Genomic DNA, 23,199 nt, shown 5'->3' with positions numbered 1-23,199 from the left:
GAACACACAGACACATGCATACTCACACATAAACACACATACACATGCACACTCACACACGAACACACAGATGTGCATATTCACATGTACACTCCTCACATACACCAACATGCACACTCGGGCACATGCACACACACAGAAACACACTGACGCATGCTAACACACAGACACTTGCACACTCATACACGAACACAGACATGCACACACATGAACACACAGACATGCACACACATGAACACAGATGTGCATATTCACGCGTACACTCCTCACATGCGTCAACGCGCACACTCGGGCACATGCACACACACAGGAACACAGACGTGCACACTCACACAGACATGGATATTCACGTGCACACTCCTCACGTGCCAACACAAACACTCGGGCACATTCACATGAACTCAGACACGTGCACACACACACAGACATGCACACTCACGAACACAGACATGCACACACTCTTGCACACTCACATACACAGACACTCGCACACTCATGCACAGACATTTGCACACACGCGAACACAAACAATGCACATGCTTGCACATTCACGCACAAACACAGACACATGCACTCACACACATACTTGCACACACATACTTGCACACACATATTCACGTGCACACTCACATGCACCAACAAGCACACTTGGATGCGTGCACACACATGCACGCTCACACACACATTCAAACGCGGGGTCACACAACTCATAAATACACAAACACACACACCCACACACAACCCCAGCTACCCGGAGCCCCTGCTTCCCAGGCATGGAGGTGTGAGGAGAGGTGCCGTGGGAGGGCACCAACCTGGCAGCAGAGTGGTTTGTCAGGCCCCAAAACACTAGTGAAGACCTGGGTCACCCTGGTGGCACAAGAACTGCCTGGGGGCTCTGAAAATCCAGGCATAGAAATGGGAGCTCCGTGTGGCCAGCATCAGGATCTGGTGGGGTGGCTTCGGGACCGGTTCTGAAGTTGCATGGACACCACGTTCTGCCGTCTAGCAAGGCCCCAGGCGAGTGGGCACCTGTGTTCGGCTGGGTCTCCTGCCCGAGCCTGACCCGTGCTGGCCTGCGTAGAGGCCTCCAGGCTCAGAATCCACCCACACAAGCCCTGCCATCCGCTTCCTCTGAAAATGACCGCAGGGCCTGGGTGCTCCTCCCCAGCCTCCCCAGCCTCCCCAGGCAGGTTGCCTCTCATTCCCACCAAGTCCCAGCCCCTCCGCCCCATCCCGTGTCAGGACTGCCACCGGAGCCTGGAGCTGAGCTGGCAGAGGCAGGGTCAGCAGCCACGGCTGAACAGCTCCTGGAAGAAGGAGCCAGTGCATGGGCGAAAGAACGAGCAGCTGCCCCCCAGCACCCACTGTGGACGCCCGAGGAGCCTCCATCCCGCGGTACTTGGGCAAGGGGGGGGGGCTCCTGCAGCTCAGGCACTGGGATCCTAAAGAACTGCCCCTCAGGGTGTGGACAGCATTTGGGCGGGGTGTGGACGGCATCTGGGTGGGGTGTGGACGGCATCTGGGCGGGATGTGGAAAGCATTTCGGTGGGGTGTGGACAGCATTTCGGTGGGGTGTGGATGCATCTCGGCGGGGTGTGGACGGCATCTGGGCGGGGTGTGGAGGCATCTGGGCGGGGTGTGGACAGCATTTCGGTGGGGTGTGGACAGCATTTCGGTGGGGTGTGGACGGCATCTCGGCGGGGTGTGGAGGCATCTGGGAGGGGTGTGGAGGCATCCGGGCGGGGTGTGGATGGCATCTGGGCGGGGTGTGGACGGCATGTGGGCGGGGTGTGGACGGCATCTGGGCGGGGTGTGGACGGCATCTCGGCGGTGTGTGGAGGCATCTCGGCGGTGTGTGGAGGCATCTGGGCGGGGTGTGGAGGCATCTGGGTGGGGTGTGGAGGCATCTGGGCGGGTTGTGGACGCATCTGGGCGGGGTGTGGACAGCATCTGGGCGGGGTGTGGACGGTATCTGGGTGGGGTGTGGAGGCATCTGGGCGGGGTGTGGACAGCATCTGGGCGGGGTGTGGACGGCATCTCGGCGGGGTGTGGACGGCATCTGGGCGGGGTGTGGACGACATCTGGGTGGGGTGTGGAGGCATCTCGGCGGGGTGTGGACGGCATCTCGGTGGGGTGTGGACGCATCTGGGCGGGGTGTGGACGCATCTGGACGGGGTGTGAACAGCATTTCGGTGGGGTGTGGACGCATCTCGGTGGGGTGTGGACGGCATCTCGGTGGGGTGTGGAGGCATCTGGGCAGGGTGTGGAGGCATCTGGGTGGGGTGTGGACGGCAGCGGGGTGTGGAGGCATCTGGGCGGGGTGTGGACAGCATCTGGGCAGGGTGTGGACGCATCTCGGCGGGGTGTGGACGTCATCTGGGCGGGGTGTGGATGTCATCTCGGTGGGGTGTGGACGCATCTGGGCGGGGTGTGGACGGCTTCTGGGCGGGGTGTGGACGGCATCTGGGCGGGGTGTGGAGGCATCTGGGAGGGGTGTGGACGGCATCTGGGCGGGGTGTGGACGGCATCTGGGGGGGGTGTGGACGCATCTGGGCGGGGTGTGGACACATCTGGGCCTGTCACAGACAACGACCTGCAGACCCTGCCACCTGCTCTCCTGGAGCTGGAGGAGGACGAGCAGACCACCCCCAGACTCCCTGACTCCGACCATCCTGGGTTCCAACATCTGCCTGAGGAAAGGCCGCGGGCAGCACCCAGAAGCTGCTGGGAGGGAAGGGGGTGGGCCTGCCTGCTGTGCCTGGGACTGACCCCACATCCCACAGGACAGTCTCCCCTGGCCTCCACTCTGCAAGGAAGTGACAGGGTGACAGGAACCTGACAGAGTCCAGCAGGAACCTTGGTCCTGCAGGATCGTGTGGCCAGAGGGGCAGCCTGCACTGCCCGCCTAGTTCTGTAGCCCTTCTGGGGTCTCCACTCCGGTCCCCTGGGCAGGGCTGACTCCTCACTCTCAGAGCTTCTGTAGCTGGCTTTGGATTTTAGACAGTGCGAACTGGCTGGGCACCATGGCTCACGCTTATAATCCCAACACTCTGGGAAGCCATGAGGGGAGGGTCACTTGAGCCCAGGAGTTCAAGACCAGCCTGGGGAACACAGTGAGCGCTGGGTGTGGTGGTGTGCACCTGTGGTTCCAGCTGCTTGGGAGACTGAGGTGGGAGGATCGACCTGAGCCAGGGAAGCTGAGGCTGCAGTGAGCTGTGATTGTGCCACTGCGTTCCAGCCTGGGCGACGGAGCAAGACCCTGTCTCCAAAAAAATAAAAGTAGGGCCGGGCAGAGCGGCTCACTCCTCTAATCCCAGCACTTTGGCAGGCCGAGGCGGGTGGATCACAAGGTCAAGAGACAGAGACCATCCTGGCCAACATGGTGAAACCCTGTCTCTACTAAAAAATACAAAGATTAGCTGGGCATGGTGGCACGCGCCTGTAATCCCAGCTACTCGGGAGGCTGAGGCAGGAGAATCACTTGAACCCAGGAGTCGGAGGTTGCAGTGAGCCGAGATCGTGCCACTGCACTCCAGCCTGGCGCCTGGCGACAGAGCGAGACTCTGTCTCAAAAAAAAAAAAAAAGGAAAGGTGTTAATAAAGTAACAACCTTCTTTTTGAATAGTTTAATAGTTATTACTTGAATCAGGTCTTGCACGCTTTTCCACATTTTTGGGGTTTTTTTCTCCACACGGACATGTCAAGGGGCGTGTCATTAACTCATGAAACCGCCAGTTCCTCAGGGAATGGAAAGGGAGGTAGAAAGATTGCCAGAAAGCTGGGTCTGTCTGTTCTGGGGTGCATGGGCCCCCCACCCCCAGGAAGGTGCCGACCGTCCCTGGAGAGCAGAATCACCAGGCCTGGGAAAGCCGTGTGTGTTGGAGCGCCTGCGCCACAGCTGCGCTGGGCAGGGCCAAGGAGTGCCCAGGCGTCTGCACAGTGAGAACACGGTGAGTGCAGAGAGAGGCGCCAGGGTCCCAGCAACGGGCAAGGGTCTCTAGCCCACCACCCACCCACTGCCCTGGGGGTCTCTGTCAGGCTGCTGGGAGATTCTGAGGCTGTGTTTAGAGACTGGCTACCGGGGAGGCTGGGCAGAGTCTGGAGACATTTCTGGGTGTTGTTTGACTGGGAGGAGGGAGAGGGAGGGTAGGTGCTGCTGGCATGGGGTGGGTAGAGGCCAGGGATGCCTTTAAGCCTCCTGCAGTGCACAGGATGGCCCCCACCATGGAGGAGAGCCCACCAGAGACACAGCAAAGCGGGCTGGGGTTGGGGAGACTGCAGCCTGGCACCGGCCCCGCACTAGCAGGCAGGTCCTGCAGGTGACTTGCCGGGACCACACAGGACAGATAGCAGCGGGAATGAGGCTGTGCCTGTTAACGGTAACCCCACTCACCCCAATGGCCACACCGGCCTGTGAGGAGGGCAGGGCCAAGCCCGCTGGCAGGTGGGGAAACTGAGGCCCAGAGAGCAGCGAGCCTGGTCTGGACCCAGGCCCACTCCCCGCTCCCCTGCCAGCAGGTGTGAAGTCCTCAAGAAGCCTCAGGCTCCACAGTGGTTTGCGTTCCTCTCTGCTCATGCGTCTGAGATGGAGTGACCACATCCCTCAAATTGAGTCCCCTCTGTCCCGGGGCTGCTGGCGTCTGGGTCCCGGGAGAGGCTGCGGGGTTGGGAGCTACAGGTCCTCGCGGGTGGGGCTCAGGTCCACCCTCCGGGCCTGTCCAAACACCAGGAAGGTGCACAGCCCCAGGTTGCTGATGATGGCCACCAGGTTGAACAGGCAAGTCCACGAGCCCGTGGTCTCAATCAGATAGCCGCCCAGACACACGCCCACAACACCTGCGCGAGAGAGGACCCGGCTGAGCGCTCCCAGCTAGCCCAGGCCCCACACCCCAGCCCAGTTCCCAGGGCAGTGCCAGGGGAAGGGCTGGGGGGCCTAGCACCCGATAGACACCTCATGGTTCCCAGGGCTGAATTGGGTGTCGAGCTGCGGGTCAGGCTCAGAGTTGGGGGATCTCGGAGACACAGAGATCTCACAGGCCATCCAGGAAATGGCCTCCTAACGAGTGCCCCTTGTCCCGCTGAAGGGGAACTGAGAGCCACAGGCCAGCCCAGGCGTGGCTGAGCTGCAGAAGGTGCCCCCATCATCCAAGGCACTCAGCCGGGCCAGGCGGCCTGCCGGGGACCCCGGACTACCAGGATTGGACCGTATCTGTGCGTCGGGGCAGACAGTGACCCATAGCCACCTGCCGTCAGCAAAGTCCAGTGGAACCTGGAAGGCGGCCACATCCTCCTCTCCCTGGGCCCACTCTGGGGTCTGTGCCCTCCCCTGACCCCGGGGAGGCACACCCCCACCCCCCATCCTGCAGCACCTCGGTGGTCTCGAACCCCACAGAAGGGGAGCTCTTGGGTGCAGAGGCACACCCCTCACCTGCCAAGGCCCCAGCTGTGTTGGCCACACCTGTGAACAGGCCAGAGGGAGACAGAACACAGACGTCAGCGAAAGCCCGCCAGGAGCTTCCATAACCCCCCAGCCCAGACGCCCAGGGAGGGGCAGAGCTGGGGTGGGCTAGGTCCTCACCAAACAGAAAGCCGGCGCAGGACGGTGCCAAGTCCTGGATGTTCACGGAAATGCCACTGTGGGGAGGAAAGAGGCTGTGAGTGGCCGTGGCCACCACCGAGCTCGCAGCTGGCCCTCCCTCACCCAGAGCCCGGAGCTGTCATGGGGGAGGAGGGAGGCAAGATCTGGTGGAGCCACGGGAGGGGCTGGGAGACGCTGGGGTCTGCTCCCTGGCCAGAGCTGCAGCCCTGCACACCTCCCCAACCCGAGCCCCAGCCGCCCGTCTTCACGGAGAGTCCAGTGCAGGAAGCCGCTCCTGACAGTCAAGTGTTGCGGAAAAAGTGCGATCCCAGGGCACACAAATCCCGCACACACGCTGCTCACTGCTGTGAACTGCGCTTCCTAAACTGCTACCACCATGGCCTCAGGGCAGTCGCTGCCCAGCAGCTTGGGAAGGAGGTGAGGTGCGAGGAAGAGGCCTGGTGAGAGGCGGACAGAGCTCCCTCTCCACGCACGCGAGCATGGTGGATGCAAGGTCAGCCCTCACCTGTGGTTGAAGGTCTGGAGGCAGATGGAGGCTGATGCAAAGACCACGGACTCGCAGAAGCTCGAGGTGTGGCCCAGGCACAGAGCGAAGATGCTGGAGAGACCAAGGCCCATGCCCTGCAGGGAAGCACCACCGTGACAGGCGGGCACTCGGCCACCTGCAGCTGCGTCCTCTCCCACCCCGGCCCGACCCGCCCGCAGCCGGGACTGCTCCTGGCTCGCCCGCCCGACAGACTCCTGGGCGCACTGTGCAAGGGTCAGGTCAGCTGGGACCCGAAACCTCTCTCGGACTGGGACCCCTAGAGGAGATCTGGGAGGAGGCTCCCCGTGAATCAGCCCCACTCCAAGGGAGAGGCCCTACTCGTCCTGGGCAAGCTCAGGCCGGCCCAGAGGGGATGCTGACCCCAGCTTGCCCTCCAGCAGCTGTCTCTGCAGGCTGCTCTGGCCCTGGTGCTGGGCACGTGGGGAGGCCTCGCATTTGCCTGTTCCCAGACATCAGGTGACTTGGGGACATAACCTGCAGTCCTGGGAGACCCTTAACAAAGCAGGGACATCCGGAGAGGGCTGGAATGCTTCTCCTACCTGCATGAGCTTCCGCACCGTGATGGCTCTGTAACCTACAGGGGAGGCCAAGGAAGGGGCTCTTGTTAGCCCGTTTGTGCTGACGCCCCAGACAGCACCCAGAGGGGACCCCATCCCTATCGGCTGCAGAGGGGCAGCAGGGGAGGAGGCGTGGGGCGGCCCAGAGCAGCAGCTTGGGCTCAAGATAGCTATCGTGTGCCGCGGGTGAAAGCGTGTACACACGCATGTGCGTGGTGCATCCACGAGGCCGTACGTGTGCCACGGGTGAAAGTGTGTATACACGCATGTGCGTGGCGCATCCACAAGGCAGTACGTGTGCCGCGGGTGAAAGCGTGTACACACGCATGTGTGTGGTGCATCCACGAGGCCGTACGTGTGCCGCGGGTGAAAGCGTGTACACACGCATGTGCGTGGCGCATCCACGAGGCAGTACGTGTGCCCCTGCGAGGTTGCCAAGGCATGGGTTTGCGCAGAAAGCACAGAAGAACAGCCACACGGCAGTTTCAGAGGCGGAAACGGGCGCACAACCCACTTGCTCTGTTTCTCTGGATTTTATAGTTTTTCCACAATATGTGTGTATTCTTTTTGCAATTAGGAAAAACATTCTAAGAACGTGCATGCGTGTGTGGAGCGAGCGTGTGGCCGCACATGTGCCTCCGCCTGTGTGTGTCTGTGAGGACGCCGTGCTGGGGAATAAACACGCAGTCCACTCGGGCTCAGCCCAGCTTGGCCTGGAGCACACGGAGCAAAGACAAGCTCTTCCAAAGGCTCCAGGACGCCTGCAACCTCCGACCCCACCAGCCGCCTTCCTGGAGGCTCGAGGCTGCATCTGGCCCTGGGGCGAGCTCCACAGCCGCTGTGAGACCGGACCCTCTCACCACACTTGAAACCCACCCTTTAAAGAGGAGGCTGAGCCTGGAAGGAAGTGCCCAGCTGGGCAGAGCCCCTCTGCCCCAGTTCTCTGTGTGCTGAGGCTGCACTCCTGGCCCCTCGAAAGTATGGTGAACCGGGGTGTGGCCCCGGTCCGTCCTCTCCCTGGGGCTCACCCTGATTGATGAGATGATCAGAGAGAAACCCGCTGAATACACTGGCAGGAATCGCCACCAACCAAGGAACCACGTTGAAGATCCAGCCCTGCAGGGAGGAGCATGGCCTCAGAGGGGCCCTGGCCGGCAGGGAGGAGCATGGCCTCAGAGGGGCCCTGGCCGGCAGGGAGGGGTGTGGCCTCAGAGGGGCCCTGGATGGCAGGGAGGGATGTGGCCTCAGAGGGGCCCGGGTCGGCAGGGAGGGGTGTGGCCTCAGAGGGGCCCGGGCCGGCAGGGAGGGGTGTGGCCTCAGAGGGGCCGGGCCGGCACCAGGCCATCTGGAAGAGGATACTCAGGCTGGACAGCCCCCCTGCCCGCCGCTGCCCAGGAAAGCTCTCTGGCAGGGCCGGCCCCACCCTGGGCTTGTGCAGCTTTGGAGTCTTGACCACCGCCCGTGAGGGCAGCAGGACAGCCTTGGAGGAGGAGCCGTGCTGACCGCAGGTGACCCCTCTGTCCACATCCCAGCTCCTGCACCAGCCTCTGCAGGCCAGCAGGTCACGGTTGCGAGCTGGAAGCAGCAGGAAGGCACGGAGCGTCCACATTGTTTTCAGATTCAAACACTGACACCTGCCCGGAGCCCGGACAGGGTCCTCTCCAGAGGAAGAGCCCGGCGGTGCCAGGACCGTCAGAGTCCAGGAGCCTAGGGTGCCCCCATCTTCAGGCCAAGGACCCGTGGCGCCTGGTGCAGCTCGAGCCTCGTGCCTTCTGGGCACTCCACCCCGCGGGAGCCCCCGGCTCGGCTTACCTTGGCATCGGGGAAGGTCTCCCTGAAGAAGGTGGGCAGCCAGGAGAGGAGGACGAAGAAGGAGCAGGCTGCGGACAGCTGGGAGAAGACGGCCGCCCTGCGGGGCCAGGAGCAGACCGTGACTCTGGCACCACGCAAGCCGGCGGAGCCTGTGGGACCCACCCCTCTCCACCTCTGAGCCCTGGGCCTCAGGGCCTGTCGGGTCCAGCCAGGCTCACACCCCACTGTCACCAGCCCTGCCACTGCTCTGAGGGGCTCACCAGACAGCAGGCTTCCGGAAGAGCCGCCTCCAGGGGACTCTGTTGTGCCTGGACACCAGCAGGCCTGGGGCCAGGACACCCGAGGCCGGGACAAGGTCTGTGGGAGCAACGGTTTGAAGGTGATGGCTAGCAGGGTGGGAGGCACTGTCCGTTCCCAAAGGACTGGGATTTGGGGGTGGTTCCAGAGGGGTCAGCAGGCCTCACCCACACCTCAGACTACACACAGGCACCAGCCTCCCGTGTCTTTCCCTACCAGGCACCAAACGGGCAGTGTCACCTTTGAGAACCGTGTTCTGAATGCCCTCCCCACGTTCAGGGGCTTTGGGGAGCCCCTCTGGGCCACCCACAGACTCGGCTGCTCCTGCACTCCCCGTGACCTGAGCCCAGCAGGTCTTCCTGGGTGTCTCACTGAGCCCTAAATGGAAACTTCCAGACTGAATTTGGTAGCAGAGCTGCTGAGAACTCAGCACCCGAGCACCTTTGCTCGGGCTGGAGTCTGGTGGGTTCTTTGGGAGGTCAAAGCTGCCGTCTCCAGGCTCCTGCTCCGGGCTGCTCAGCCGCCACGGGAGGTGGCACTGGAAGCCTGGCCGCCCAGGACGAGCCCGCCCGGCCTGCGTTACCTTTTTCACTCAGCAGGTACCTGTACACGTACCACACCCACAGCAGGGTGAGGCTGCCGGAGAAGTAGAAGACGCTCTGCCAGCTGCACCATTCCAGGAGCAGGGAGCCCACCGCCCCGGTCAGCAGCGTCCTGCAAACACAGGGGAGCGTGGCCAGGCCCCTCGGGCAAGGACGGGCCTCTCAGAAACCCCACCCTGGTGCAGGCCGAGCCCCTGGAAAAGGGTACTTTCGTCGCCTTTAGAGAGCAGCTCCGAAGCCCCCATCCCGGCCTATTTTGTGAAGGATTCGGGTATTCAGGGGAGACTCCGGACACAGGCTGGGGTAGATTTGGAATCAGCCGCGCGTCCCAGCCAGGAGCGGCGGCTGCAGAATTCAAGCAGTGCCTCACATCCTGCTTCAAGGCCTTCAGGCTGGCCGAGGCTTCCTCACACGGACCCTTTTAAACTAAACATGGCAACGGGGAGGAGACGGCGGTGAGAATATTCTACCGTGAAGCTGTACACGGCTCCTGTGCTTCAGACATCATTGAGGATAAATTTCAAAAACATTTCTAGACGCAGGAATTCCACAACGGTCAAACCCCATCCCCTGTCCCCAGGATCTCATTGTCCCAAAGGTGCCCTCGCAGGCTCCCTGCTGGCCCCAGCCCCCATCTGCTGCTCTATTGGCCCCGGGGAAATAGTTACCATCACGGCAAAAAGAGGAAGAGAGGGAGAGACCCCGAGTGGGGCCCGGCATCCGGATGGGGCCTCCTTCCTCCTGCTGAGCCTCTGCGGGCTGGCACAGCTCCTGGCAGCTGGGCTCAGGCTTGGGCGCCAGGGCGAGCTGGGGGCAACACTCTTCCTGCCCCTCCCAGCCCGTACTCTACCCCCTCTCTGCTCCCCACCTGAGTGCAGATAAAGTGCAGGACACCCCGTGAACCCAGGTTTCGGGTCAGTGAGGACTCATTCTTTCTTTTTTTTTTTTTTAATTTTTTTTTTTTTTTAATGACGGGGTTTCACCATGTTGGTCAGGCTGGTCTTGAGCTCCCGACCTCAGGTGATCCACTCGCCTTAGCCTCCAAAGTGCTTGGATTACAGGCGTGAGCCGCACACCCGGCCAACTCATTCTTTAGTAGAAGTATCTCCCCTCTGGTTTATCTGAAATTCACATTCCTCTGGGCAGTCTGTTTTTATTTGATGACTCTGTCACCCTAGGCCTGCCTGGGGCTGCTCCCAGCCCCACCCACAGGAGCCACCTCCACCTCTCTGAACCTCACTAACTTGAGGGTCTGAGCCCAGCCACTGAGAAGGCCCTGTCAGCTCATGCACCCGTCCACCCTGCTACAACCATTGGGAAGGCCTCCCACCCCAGGCCCAGTCTCGACCAGGCCGCCAGCATCGCTAGAGGGTCTGGAGCTGCCCCAGGAGCGGCGCTGGGAAGGAAGACTGAGGGGCACAGGGTTGCCACGTCGTGGTTGAGGACAAGTCACCCTCCAGCCAGCTGAGAGGCCCACCCTGGCCCAGACGCTCGGGGCTCGCAGACTCTCCTGTCAGGGCAGGGGCAGGGGGAGCAACGGAGGGTAGGGAAAGCTTCTGGCTTTGTTAGCACAGATGAAAGAAAATGAGGTGATGCGGCCACTCCCCCAACCCACATCCCCGAGTCCCAGCCTGATCACCTGCAGCCACCCCAGAAAGGCAGAAATGGTGTGCACCTGCAGAGCTCGGCCTTGGGTTGCAGAGTCCAGGAGACGCCCGTCGGACCCACCTCACCCCTGGTGGCCCTGCAGGCCCACCTGACCCATCTCCTACCTGGACCAGGGGCCACCCAGCAAGAGCCTCACCTGGTGGCCTCTCCTGGGCCCCGTCTGAGGCCAGGACTTACCCAAACTGGGAGCCAGCGCCCACGGTGCTGTAGGTGAAGGCGCGCTCGCTCTCCCGCACCTTCTGTGACAGCAGGCTGGTCAGGGCAGGGAAGTAGACCCCTGCAACGAGTGGAGGGAGGGTCTCGGGTCCATCCGGGGAGGCTCGGCCCGGCCTATCTGCTCAGGTTCGGACTGTGATTCCAGAGGACGTCCGCCTGTCCCTCTCACTCACCTCACCCACCCGAGGGACCAGCAGGGTGGCTTTTGGTGCCACTGAGGAAACAGACTCCTTTTGGGCGAGGCACACTGAGGGCTGTGCCATCCACATCGCCATGGGAAACATCCCTGCTTGCAAGCCAGCCCTCCCACCCACGCACATGCACAGGTGCGCACTCACCACCGGCCTGCAGCTTCCCGCTGTGCTCTACAGAGTCCTCGCACCAACACACACACACAGCATGAAGATACACGTGTGTACGCACACAAACCCGCCAGATGTGTACGCAGATACATACTACCCCCACGCGGGGACATACCTTCCCACACAGACACACACTCCCCCGTGCAGATAGACACACACTCCCCCAACGCAGATGGACACACACTCCCCACACAAAGACACACTCCCCCAACGCAGATGGACACACATTCCCCACACACAGACACACTCCCCCATGCAGATACACACATTCCCCACACACAGACACACACTCCCCAATGCAGATAGACACACACTCCCCACACACAGACACACTCCCCAATGCAGATAGACACACACTCCCCAGACACAGACACACACTCCCTGATGCAGACAGACACACACTCCCCACACAAAGACACACACTCCCCAGTGCAGATAGACACACACTCCCCACACAAAGACACACACTCCCCAGTGCAGATAGACACACACTCCCCACACACAGACACACTCCCCACACACAGACACACACTCCCCGATGCAGATAGACACACACTCCCCAGACACAGACACACACTCCCCCACGCAGATAAACACACACTCCCCGATGCAGATAGACACACACTCCCCACACAAAGACACACTCCCCCAATGCAGATGGACACACATTCCCCGATGCAGATAGACACACACTCCCCATACACAGACACACTCCCCCAACGCAGATGGAGACACACTCCCCACACACAGACACACACTCCCCCATGCAGATAAACACACACTCCCCACACAAAGACACATGCTCCCCCAACACAGATAGATACACATTCCCCACACACAGACACACACTCCCCGATGCAGACACACACTCCCCAGACACAGACACACACTCCCCCACGCAGATAGACACACACTCCCCAGATACAGACACACACTCCCCGATGCAGATAGACACACAATCCCCACAGACACACACTCCCCCACACAGATAGACACACACTCCCCACACACACACTCCCCACACACAGACACACACTCCCCCACGCAGACACACACTCCCCACACACAGACACACACTCCCCACACACAGACACACACTCCCTCACACACAGACACACACTCCCCCACGCACACACTCCCCACACACAGACACACACTCCCCCACGCAGACACACACTCCCCCACGCAGACACACACTCCCCACACACAGACACACACTCCCCACAGACACACACTCCCCCACGCAGATAGACACACACTCCCCACACACACTCCCCACACACAGACACACACTCCCCCACGCAGACACACACTCCCCACACACAGACACACACTCCCCCAGGAAAGCTGTCCCTGTCTTTTCCTGTTTTATAAACTGAGCTCCCTCCCAGGATTTCTTTTGGACCAAGTGTTCTCCAGCTGCTTTAAAAGTCTGGAGGCTGCGCGCAGTTACTCTTGCCTATAATCCCAGCACTTTGGGAGGTTGAGGCAGGTGGATCACAAGGTCAGGAGATCAAGACCATCCTGGCCAACACAGTGAAACCCCGTCTCTTCTAAAAATACAAATAATTAGCCGAGTGTGGTGGTGTGTGCCTGTAGTTCCAGCTACTCAAGAGGCTGAGGCAGGAGAATCACTTAAACCCACTAGGCGGAGGTTGCGGTGAGTAGAGATCATGCCATTGCACTCCAGCCTGGGCAACACAGCAAGACTCAGTCTCTTTTTTTTTTTTTTTTTTTGAGACTCAGTCTCAAAAAACAAAAAGTTGGAAACTGCCTTACAACTCCATGTAACCCCACATCCACGGGGCTCTGGAGCCCGGACTGGAGGGGCTCTGTGAGGGAAGGCACCGCGGAGCCACCGTGACAACCATGGCCCCTGTCTACAGGTCGCTGAAAACAGCCAGCCACACACAGGAAGTGCCGGCCTGGACAGCGCGCCAGCTCATAGGCTCACAGCGCAGAGGCCGGTCCATTTCCTGGCTCCCTCGGGGGAGGCTGGGGGCCGCCTGCTGGAGCTCCGTGGGGCTCCCTCCAGAAGTCCGACGCCCCCGCAGTGAGAGCCACGGGTCTTGGGACCCCCGGCGTCTCCGCTCTGCCCGAGGACAGCGTGCACAAACACGTGCCAGCCGCGGGTGGTGCCCACAGTTACCATGCAGCCACCATGCGGCCCCCAGACCCCCAGAGTAGACTCGATGTCAGGATGACACCTGACATTGAGACGTACCAGACTTTGAAGGTTTCTAGAAAACAGAATGTGCCTCAGGTGCCAAGTCATCGTAGTACAACAAGTTGGCCCCGCAGAGGAAGCCTAGCCGGAGCTGGCACGAGCCCACAGGGTCTGGCTGCCCTGCTGGGTCCCTAGAGCTACCCATGAGGACAGCCACCTGCCCAGAGCCAAGGGCCTTCTCAGCGACACCTGGGAGGCATTGATCAGCCCGGTCTGAGGCAGTGCTGCTGTTTTCTACACAGCTTCAGCCCCAGGACCTGCCTCCCTCACCCTGAAGTCCCTCCAGTAAACAAAGATGAGCGCCCGCCCCGACCATCCCGTCCACCCCTCCGGGCGGTTGCTGATTCATTCACTCCTCTCCTCCTCCTCCTCCAGCTCTTGCGGTGGGGCCTGGGGCAGTACCTAGGGGGGTAGTGCCTGGGGAGGCAGTGATGCTGGAGGGGCTAGCTCTGGGATGGGGCCCCCCAGTAAACACACAATCCTAAGTCCTCTCACTCACAGCACTCTCCTCTAATGGTGGGCACTGGTGGTGGGGCCTTGGCTCTCATGTGACACCTGTGACCATGACAGTGGCCTCTGTCCTGGGCAGAACCCCTTCCTCTGCTATGGAGAGAGTCCCAGGCAGCACCCTCCAGGCTGTGACCTCAGGGAGTGAGAGTGTGGAGAGGGAGGGAGGACGAGGCTCGGGAGTGAACTCCCCAAAGTATCTGGACTTGGAGGAGATGGGGGTGGGGGGGGGGACAGAGGTTCTAGGGGAGCCATGGCCAGGGCCCCGAACCTCATGCCTGCTCAGGAAGGTAGGGGGAGCCCTAAGGAGGGGGTCTGGATGGCCCAGGACACTGGGGGAGGAGTGGCCCAGCCCGGGAACTGCTGATGGGTGAGGTGGCCAGGCAGGCTGGGGTGGGGCAGGCAGGCCCTGCAGGCTGGAGGCCTAGCTGTTTCTCCAGCAGACCCCAGCCAAGTAGGGACCACCCCACAAAGCACCCTGGGACCCCACCCACCTTGTTTTCCTGACAAAGAGCTCCAAGGCCCTAGTATGGAGGCATCGTCAGCGTATGTGTGGCCAAAATGCACAAAACCCAGAGTCCCACAGCAGGGTCCTTGAAGCGGGAATCCACCCCTGAACCAAGGTGTTGCTGACAGAGCTCAGAGACAGGAGAGATTCACTACCCAGTGATCCTGTGTGTCACTGCAGAGTGTGCACCACAGAAGGCACATGGATGGTCACACAGGCACCAACACACATGCACACATCATATGGGCACCCACACGCATGCACACATGCATACGAGCACCCATGCACATGCACACATGCATGGGGCACACACACACACAAGCATACAGGTGCACACACACGCACACGAGCACATACACATGTACACGCATAGGGGCACACACACAAACATACAGGCGCACACACACACGAGCACATACACATGCAAACGTGCATACAGGTACAGGCACACACACACATGCACACATGCATACAGGCACACACATGCACACGTGCATACAGGCACACACACATGCACACAAGCATACAGGCGCACACATACGCACACGAGCACATACACATGTACACGCATATGGGCATACACACACATGCACACGTGCATACAGGCACCCACGCACATGCACACATACGGGCACCCACACGCATGCACACATGCATACGAGCACCCACGCACATGCACACATGCATAGGGGCACACACACACACACAAGCATACAGGTGCACACACACGCACACGAGCACATACACATGTACACGCATATGGGCATGCACACATATGCACACATGCATACAGGCACACACATGCACACATGCATACAGGCACACACATGCACACGTGCATACAGGCACACACACATGCACATGTGCATACAGGTGCACACATGCATATGGGCATGCACACACATGTATACATGCAAACGGGCATCCACACGCATGCACACTGCCTGCATGCACACGTGCACACTCACACACATGCACCCACACAGGTGTACATATGCACCGGGGCATGCCTATACACACACACTTGCACACCGCCTGCAGGCACACGTGCACCTACACAGACATCCATGCACAGTTCCCTGTCTGCCCCGCCTGGTGCCGGAGTGTGAGGGGCCACCTGAGCTCCCCTTACCTTGCAGCAAGCCCATGAGGATGCGTGAGAAGGTCATAAAGGCCAGGTGGGCACTGCCCAGGTGGGCGAGCAGTGGGGTGACAGCCGTGATGGAGCCCCAGGCAGAGGCTGACAGCAGAATGACCTTCTCACCCCCAATCCTGAGGGGGAGACAGAGAAAGGGGCTGTGCAGGACCAAGGGGCAGCACCCTGACTCAGGGGAGCCCTCGAATGGGTGCTCGGGGCTGGGCCTGGCCTGTCTGCCTCTATAGGGCCTGCTCACGACCCCAGAGCTGCGTCCTGAGGAGGCCAGGTACTCCCGGGGAGCTGCCCGCCTCCTCTGCCTCCAGGACCCTGGGGCCTTGCCAAGCCTGGCCTCTCCCCTCCCATCTTCCTCCAGGTGGGTCTTCTGCCCAAATGTATCCACCAAACTTCTTCCCCAGGAGCTGCTTCCTCCGTGTGCAGCAGCGCAGCCAGCCCACTCGCCCCCAGAAGCCCCAGTGGGGCAGCCGCCACCAGCCTGGAGACGAGGACGAGGGGCAGTTACCTGTCCCCGAGGTGGCCGCCCACAACCTGCGTCAGGCAGTAGCCCCAGAAGAAGCTGCTGAGCACAATGCCGGCCTCCTTCTTGTTCCAGCCGAAGTCCTGGCTCATGGAGACCGTGCAGATGGGCATGCTGGCACGGGCGCAGTACAGCAGGCACGTGCCCAGCAGCAGTGTCCCCGTCCACGCCTGGCACTCGGGCCTGCGGGAGAGGAGATGGTCAGGCCCTGGGGAGGCCCCTCAGGCGGCCCTGCTGCTTCGAGCCCCGTCACTCAGAGACCTCCCCCAGAGCTGGGGGACGTGGGCCTGTGAATGGGGACAGCTCCAATGGAGGGCAACTTGGCAAGCATTCAAACACCTAATCGCACCTGTCTGCTGACCCCCAGGAGAACACAGGCAGCCAGAAATGAGGCGCAGTAGCGGCTGGGAGGAGCCGAGGGGCCAGCACACGCAGCTAACAGTGTGTCCCCACTAAAGGTGCCTGGGCCAGGCCCTGCTTGTTACCCACGACGGGGGACCAGGCCCCCAGGCCCCCAAAGCAGAGGCCCAGCAGCACGAGGTGCCACATTCTCAAGCCTCCCTCGGCCCAGGCAGGCACTGGCGGGGCTGACAGCTGAGAGCACACTGCGGGGGGCGGGGTGTGCTGGGCAACGGGCCCCCAGGGCGGCAGGGCTGAGGCAGCACAGGAGGTCCCAGCTGAGGACCTTGGGGCAGGCGGGGCCGAGTGGCCAGGAGAGGACACAGTGTCAGGAGGACTGCCGGGCTCTTGGCGGGGGCTGGGCAGGGGTGGGGCCTTCCCAGCCAGGGCCTCTGAATCCTGCAGTCGGCTGGGAGGTTCCTCGGCTGCTGTGGTCCCTGATTAAAGAGAGCTACAGGGAGGCTCCGTCACTGGGTCCTGTGGCTGAGCCAAGGTCACGGCTCCCTCCTCCCGCCTCAGGTTCTGGTGAGGGGCTCGTGGGGGCACCGGGTCCCCTGGAGGGCTCTGGGGCCCGTCCGAGCTCGTAACTGTCACGTCTGGTCAAGTGGACCCGGGGCAGCAGGTGGGGTCTGGGGGGCACGTCAGGTCTTTGTTTTGAACTTGCAGCTTCTCAATACAGCATGAAGTTGGTTCAAAATAAAGTCCCTCCTTTTGGTATGCTGGTTACAGGAAGGCCTCCTGGCAGCGTGGGTGGTCGTCCCAGCCCCCTCACCTTTGGCACCTGGGGGTGACCTGGGGTCGGTCTCTCTGCCTTCTCCTGGCCAGGGGAGTCCTGGGTTGGCCAGGGGCATGGGATGCAGGAGGAGGGGAGGGGAGGGGACAGAGGAAGGCAGGGAGCGGGAGTGGAAAGGGTCCCCAGTCCCACCTCAGGCCTTAGGGCTGGCTCCACTTTTGGGCCCCCTGCACCCGGCCCGACAGACAGACACAGCGGGCACAGGATGGCAGCCCTGGGGCCCTGGCGCACTGGGAGCTTTGAGAAGCAGGGTCGGAGGGAGGACCGGCGCAGATGGAGGTCACGATGCGGATGCGGCCCTTCCCCGGCCCCGAGCAGCCGTGTCCTCTGGGAGAAGCCCTCTGCGCTGACCTGTCAGCCTTGGACCCTGAGGTGCGGCTCTGGGCAGCAGCCCCCGACTCAAGGCGCAGAGGCCTGCAGCACCACGGACACCTCCAGAACAGCCACTCTGCCTGGGAGACCTTGAGGTCCTGGGTCCTCCCGGTAACCACCGTGCCAAATGGAGGGATTTTATTTTGAACCAACTTCAAGCTTACAGAGAAGCTGCAAGTTCAAAACAAAGACCTGACGTGCCCCCCAGACCCCACCTGCTGCCCTGGGTCCACTCGACCAGACGTGAGGGTCAGGAGCTCGGCTGGGCCCCAGAGCCAGCTGGGAAGGTAACCAGGTAATAACTAGTCTAGGCGCCGCAGGCATCCTGCCCAGGGTATCTGCGGGAGGGCGGAGACTCCAGAGACATCCCCCGACCCGTCCACTGAGCCACACAGCCCTTCCCGCCCTCCTGCCCCGCCAGCACTGAGGATGGCCACTCCGGAGCAAAGGCGGACACTGGCCCTGCTCGCAGAAAGTGACCCATAGAAACCAAATGACAAAAAGAGAAGACCGCTCCTCCCTGGGCGCCAGGGCCTTGGCTGGGTGTGGAAAGGGTTCAGGAGGGTCGACGTGGCCAGGAGCTGCTCCTGGCAGGGGACAGGGTGGGCACAGGACCAGGCAGGGCTCCAGGGCACGAAAGTCCAGTGGGGCTTGCTGAATGCATGGCCTCCCCCGCCACCTCCTAAGCGTGACCTCACCACGCTAAAGCACCCTCGAGGGTGAGCTGGGGGCTGCTGGGACGTGCAGACGTGTGAGGAGAGGCACACAGCCTGCAGAGGCGTGGGGGTCAGCAGGGCAGCACGGGGCTGAAGGTGGAAGGTCTGCTAGACACCCAGGATTCTCACCGTGCCCTGGGATGACTGGAGCCCCAGATGGGGAGGTGGCCGGGGGAGCTGGGTTTGGAACTTGCTGAGTCAGATGCTGGAGAGAGGCCTTGGGCAGGGTGGGCACAGGATCCGCTGACGCTCACCAAGGACGCAAGGGCATGGGAGGCGGGAGTGCCCCTACCCCGGCCTCGAGCTGGGGGAGGGGAATTAGAGGAATTCCCACTGGCCACTTCCGATTTTTGTGAAGCAGGAGGTGAGGATGTCTGCCTGAGAGTCAGGGCTGTTAGGATGGTGACGAGGACAAACAGCCACTGTGGGGTGGAGGTGGGGCTGGTCCTGATGACACGCTGGGTGCAGGTGTGGACACAGCACTGGAGTCAACCTGGTGGGCCAGGTCTGCACATGGGCAGTGGGGAGGAGAAGCTGATCCGGGGTCCCGCTGGGGCTCTGAGCCTGGGGCCCCAGTCCTGGCCAGCGAACCAGAGGTTGGAGGTATTAGTGCTGGAAGCCTTGATGAAGGGCAAGGCTGAGTAGTGGCAGGCCAAGGAGAGGAGAAGGTCAAGGGTGAAGGCCAGGGTGCCGCTGTGGACTTCAAAGTCACCCAAGAGAATGGCAGGAGTTAGCCGAGGAGGCTGCAGCCAGGAGCCAAGAGCCAACATCGCCAGGGACGGGAGGCGTCCAGGAGGAGGAGCCCTCATGGGCCTCGAAGAGAACAGGGCAGAGGGTGACCAGGAGACACTGGCAGATGAGTCTGAGTCGGATACTGGAGTCTCACCCCACACTTCCCAAAAGATCCCACCTGCCCCTTCGGGGAGCCGGCTGCAGCCCAGGGCTGTGCTCCTAAGAACCTTCCAGAGATGAGTGAGTGGACGAGGGTGTGCCGTGGACAGAGGGGCAGGGACCTGGCCCTCCTGGTGTTCTCCATGAGCCTGCGCCTGGACACTTCCCAGGGGAGATAAGACCACCAAGTCTGGCGCTGAGCATGCCCAAGGTCACAGAGCCAGGCCAGCCAGCCCACATTCCCAAGCCCGGACGGGGAGGGCCAGAGCTGCGTCCTGACACCTCCCGCTCTGCCGGAGGCTGTCCCTGCTCCAGGCCCCTCCCCGCAGCAGGGTCAGCCATTAACCCTGGAGTTTGGAGAAAGCACCGCCTGTCCTGGGCCTTGGCAGCGCCTGTGCTTTCGCCAGCGTCATTTGCGGCCAGCTTCCATACTGGGGACAACTGGCTTGTCCCATACCTGGCTGTGGCCTGGGTCTGAGGAGCAGGTCTGCTCCCCGGGTTACCACAGAGGGACACAGTCTTCACTGCCAGCCGGCCTAGCCCAGAACGGCCCTGGCCTCCACGCCCTGCCCAGGTGTGGCCGATGCCCGCAGGCCTGTTATTTACCAGGCCCCAGGCTCTCTGTAAACAGTTTTCGTTGACTGAACACACAAGCCTTGCAGGAGGGACATGGGGGCCCCACCCTTAGCTTTCTGCTAAAAGCCACACAGTCCAAAGGTACCTTTAAAAAGGAGAGTTAGGGCTAGGTGTGGTGGCTTATTCCTGTAATCCCAGCACTCCGGGAGGCCGAGGTGAGCAGATCACTTGAGCCCAAGAGTTCAAGACCAACCTGGGAAACATAAAGAAATCCCCGTCTCTACAAAAAAATAGTAATTTAAAAATTAGCCAGGGCCGGGCATGGTGGCTGATGCCTGTAATCCCAGCACTTGAGGAGGCCAAGGCGGGCAGATCACTTGAGGTCAGGTGTTAGAGACCAGCCTGGCCCACATGGTGAAACCCTATCTCTACTAAATATACAAAAAATAGCCAGGCTTGGTGGCAGGCAACTGCAATCCCAGCTACTTGGGAGGCTGAGGCAGGAGAATCACTTGAACCTGGGAGGCGGAGGTTGCAGTGAGCCAAGATCAAACCACTAAACTCCAGCCTGGCGACAGAGCAAGACTCCATTCCCCTCTCAAAAAAAAAACTAGCCGGGTGTGGTGGTATGCACCTGTGGTCCCAGCTGGGAGGCCGAGGGAGGATTGCCTGAGTGATCCAGGAGGTGGAGGTTGCAGTGAGCCAAGACTGCACCATTGCACTCCAGCCTGGGCGACAGAGATTCTGTCTTGATAAAAAAGGGGAGGTGGGACACCTGTGTCCAGCCGGCCCCTGCCCTGCACCGCCTGGCCATTAGACACGGCAGGAAGCTCAGTGGCACCGATTCTCACCAATCAAGGCCAGCACAGTGCTGAGAACGCAGAGCCACTCCCTGGCCTCCTGGGGAGGAGAAAGTCAGGAACAGCCCTTCCAGGCAAGCAGTCCACTCCAAGCCAAGCAGGCGGCCCCTGGCCAGGGGGGAGGTCCCGCAAATGTGTGGGGTGAAGGTTTGTCTTCCTCCTCCCTGGGCTGTGGAGGCTGAGTCCCCACAGCCCCTTCTCTGAGTCGGGCAGGTGGTGCTGGCCAGGTGGGCACAGGTGTACCCTCCACAGCCTCTGGGGAGTCAAGGAAGTCAGGCTGGAGAGGAAGACCCACACAGCCAGGGCTGCCTGAGGGCTGACTGGGACCCCAGGCCAAGAATCCTCCCTCCTGGTGGGGGTGCTGAGAACCAGCCTGAACACCTTCCTCCCACCAGTCCGCCCTCCCTAAGCCCAGCAGGCTGCTTCCTGTGAACTTAACTCTCTAGAGCCTCCGGCTTCTGGCGAACGGCCCCTGTGCAGAAGCCGCCTCCACGGCTGAGCAAACAGGTGGCCACATGGCCCCTCGATTCAGAAAAGGGAACTGCTGGTGCCGGGCCAGGAGAGGACACTGGAGTGTGGGTGCTGCCCCTCCAGCTCCGCCCCCGCCCGGCACGGCCTCCCCGAGGTGGCTGCAGGGAGAGGGCTCTTGCCCCAGCGGACCTTGGCGCTACCCAACAAGGCCCTGCGAAGGAAGTGGCAGGAGTCGTGGTAAGGGCTACTTTTTAAACAGCGAGCCTGGGAGGGAAGGCGGGAAGGCGGAGCCACTCAGACCCCGCCGCCAGTGAGGAGGCCCTGAAGCCCCGGGGAGTCGGCCCCACCCAGCAGGCCTGGGTCGGAGAGAAGGAAGAGAGCAGACGGTGAGGGGCAGGCTGAGCTGAGGGCAGCCCTCCCCTCTAATCGGAGCCTGACAGGAAGACTCTCCGGCTGGGATCTGGGCTGCCAGCTTTTCCCACGCAGCTAGCACTCCCTTTATGTGGGCGCCGACATCTGATGGTGGCACTGCCCCTTTGGGCCTTCCTGCCACTCTTCAGCACTTCCAGGGTCCTCAGTCCTCACACAGCTGAGAACTGGTGGGGCCAGAAGGTGCCATTACCTTGCCATTGTCAGGGCAGGTACCCTGGGGACTCAGAGCGGGCAGGACACTGACTCTAGGCCCAGGGTCCAACCACTCAAGGCCTCAGCCCATAGACCCAGAGCAAGGGGGTTCAGCAGTGTGGGGGCTGCTGTCAGGAGCTCCCTGGCAGAGGCTCTCCCCAGCTGGCCGATGGCTTGCAATCACCATCCGGCCGGGCGTCTGAGGCGTCACCTGCCTGGGGAGCCTCCTGCAGGCAGCAGTGCTGGTGGCCAGGCCCCACTTCTCCCCACCACCAAATGCTCTGAGGGCTGAGGCCAGCCGGGAGCTGGTCCCCAGCACACAGCTGGCATGTGATGGCTGGACCCCCCATCCAGCTGCAGGCTCCAGCCTGTGCCCTCATACCCGGCCTCCTGACTGTCCCAGGGTCTGCTTACTGGGTTCACACATATACAGGGTGGTCCCACCTGGCGGGACTATGCCTCCTCAGTGTCCGGGACCATGCCCCTGGCCTGGGGGACATAGCCCTGCCTGGAAGGGCCTCAGGACCACCGGCTGGGATAGGGCACTTGCCAGGTCTGGTCCTGGAATCTGATGGCAGGGAGGAAGGACAGGGCACTCACATCCTTCCACCTCCCACAGGGGCACAGGAGGCCCGGCAGCCAGAGGTGCCCGCCCCAGCTCAGCGCTCCCCACCTACCATGGTCCCACCAGCAAGCATCTCAGCTCCCTCCCCCCACCCCCATCCCCACTCCCCTGCCACACCTGGACCACTGGGTGTCCCCGGCCATGTCCCTGCGGGCCTCGTCTTGGGGTGGCTGCATAGGGCTTGGGGCGCTCAGACGGCGTGGGCACAGCGGTGTCCCGGGGCTGCCTCCCAGCCTGGCCGACCCACCCAGCAGCACCGCCCAAGTCCACGTGTCAGTCCCAGCGGTGCTTCCGTCT

The 23,199-nt window shown here is 61.7% G+C and overlaps 1 protein-coding gene across 5 annotated transcripts; it reads right to left on the bottom strand.

Annotated features, from left to right (window-relative positions):
• Window positions 1–3,611: 3,611 nt before the first annotated feature.
• SLC17A9 (solute carrier family 17 member 9) lies at window positions 3,612–23,199 on the bottom strand. Of its 5 annotated transcripts, XM_064382586.1 has the most exons (14): window positions 23,020–23,063; window positions 20,468–20,575; window positions 16,561–16,758; window positions 16,035–16,174; window positions 11,260–11,359; window positions 9,396–9,526; window positions 8,776–8,872; window positions 8,516–8,612; window positions 7,732–7,819; window positions 6,686–6,720; window positions 6,105–6,220; window positions 5,579–5,634; window positions 5,429–5,458; window positions 3,612–4,836 (listed from the first exon to the last, which is right to left on the bottom strand). In XM_064382586.1, the coding sequence occupies exons 3-14, from the start codon at window positions 16,686–16,688 to the stop codon at window positions 4,673–4,675; spliced, it is 1,182 nt and encodes a 393-aa protein (XP_064238656.1). In that variant the 5' UTR covers window positions 16,689–16,758; window positions 20,468–20,575; window positions 23,020–23,063; the 3' UTR covers window positions 3,612–4,672. The 5 variants fall into 5 exon arrangements, with proteins under 5 accessions (XP_064238656.1, XP_021528134.1, XP_021528132.1 ...); XM_021672459.2 differs by lacking the exons at window positions 20,468–20,575; window positions 23,020–23,063 and adding an exon at window positions 23,150–23,199; XM_021672457.2 differs by lacking the exon at window positions 20,468–20,575 and having other exon boundaries at window positions 23,020–23,134.

This window comes from Aotus nancymaae, unplaced genomic scaffold (genome assembly GCF_030222135.1).
Source record: "Aotus nancymaae isolate 86718 unplaced genomic scaffold, 86718_ANA_hifiasm-v0.15.2.pri h1tg000029l, whole genome shotgun sequence".
NCBI lineage: Eukaryota > Metazoa > Chordata > Mammalia > Primates > Aotidae > Aotus > Aotus nancymaae.
Note: the sequence above shows the minus strand (reverse complement) of the source record. Positions and strands in the feature narration are given on the sequence as shown.

Coding starts and splice junctions, on each gene's coding strand:
- SLC17A9 (XM_021672457.2), bottom strand. CDS start 23,078: ATGCAGCCACCCCAAGACGAGGCCCGCAGGGACATGGCCGGGGACACC. Junction 8,873..9,395: donor GTACCTGCTGAGTGAAAAAG/GTAACGCAGGCC, acceptor TTGCTCCCACAG/ACCTTGTCCCGGCCTCGGGT. Junction 6,221..6,685: donor CGGTGCGGAAGCTCATGCAG/GTAGGAGAAGCA, acceptor GCTTCCCTGCAG/GGCATGGGCCTTGGTCTCTC.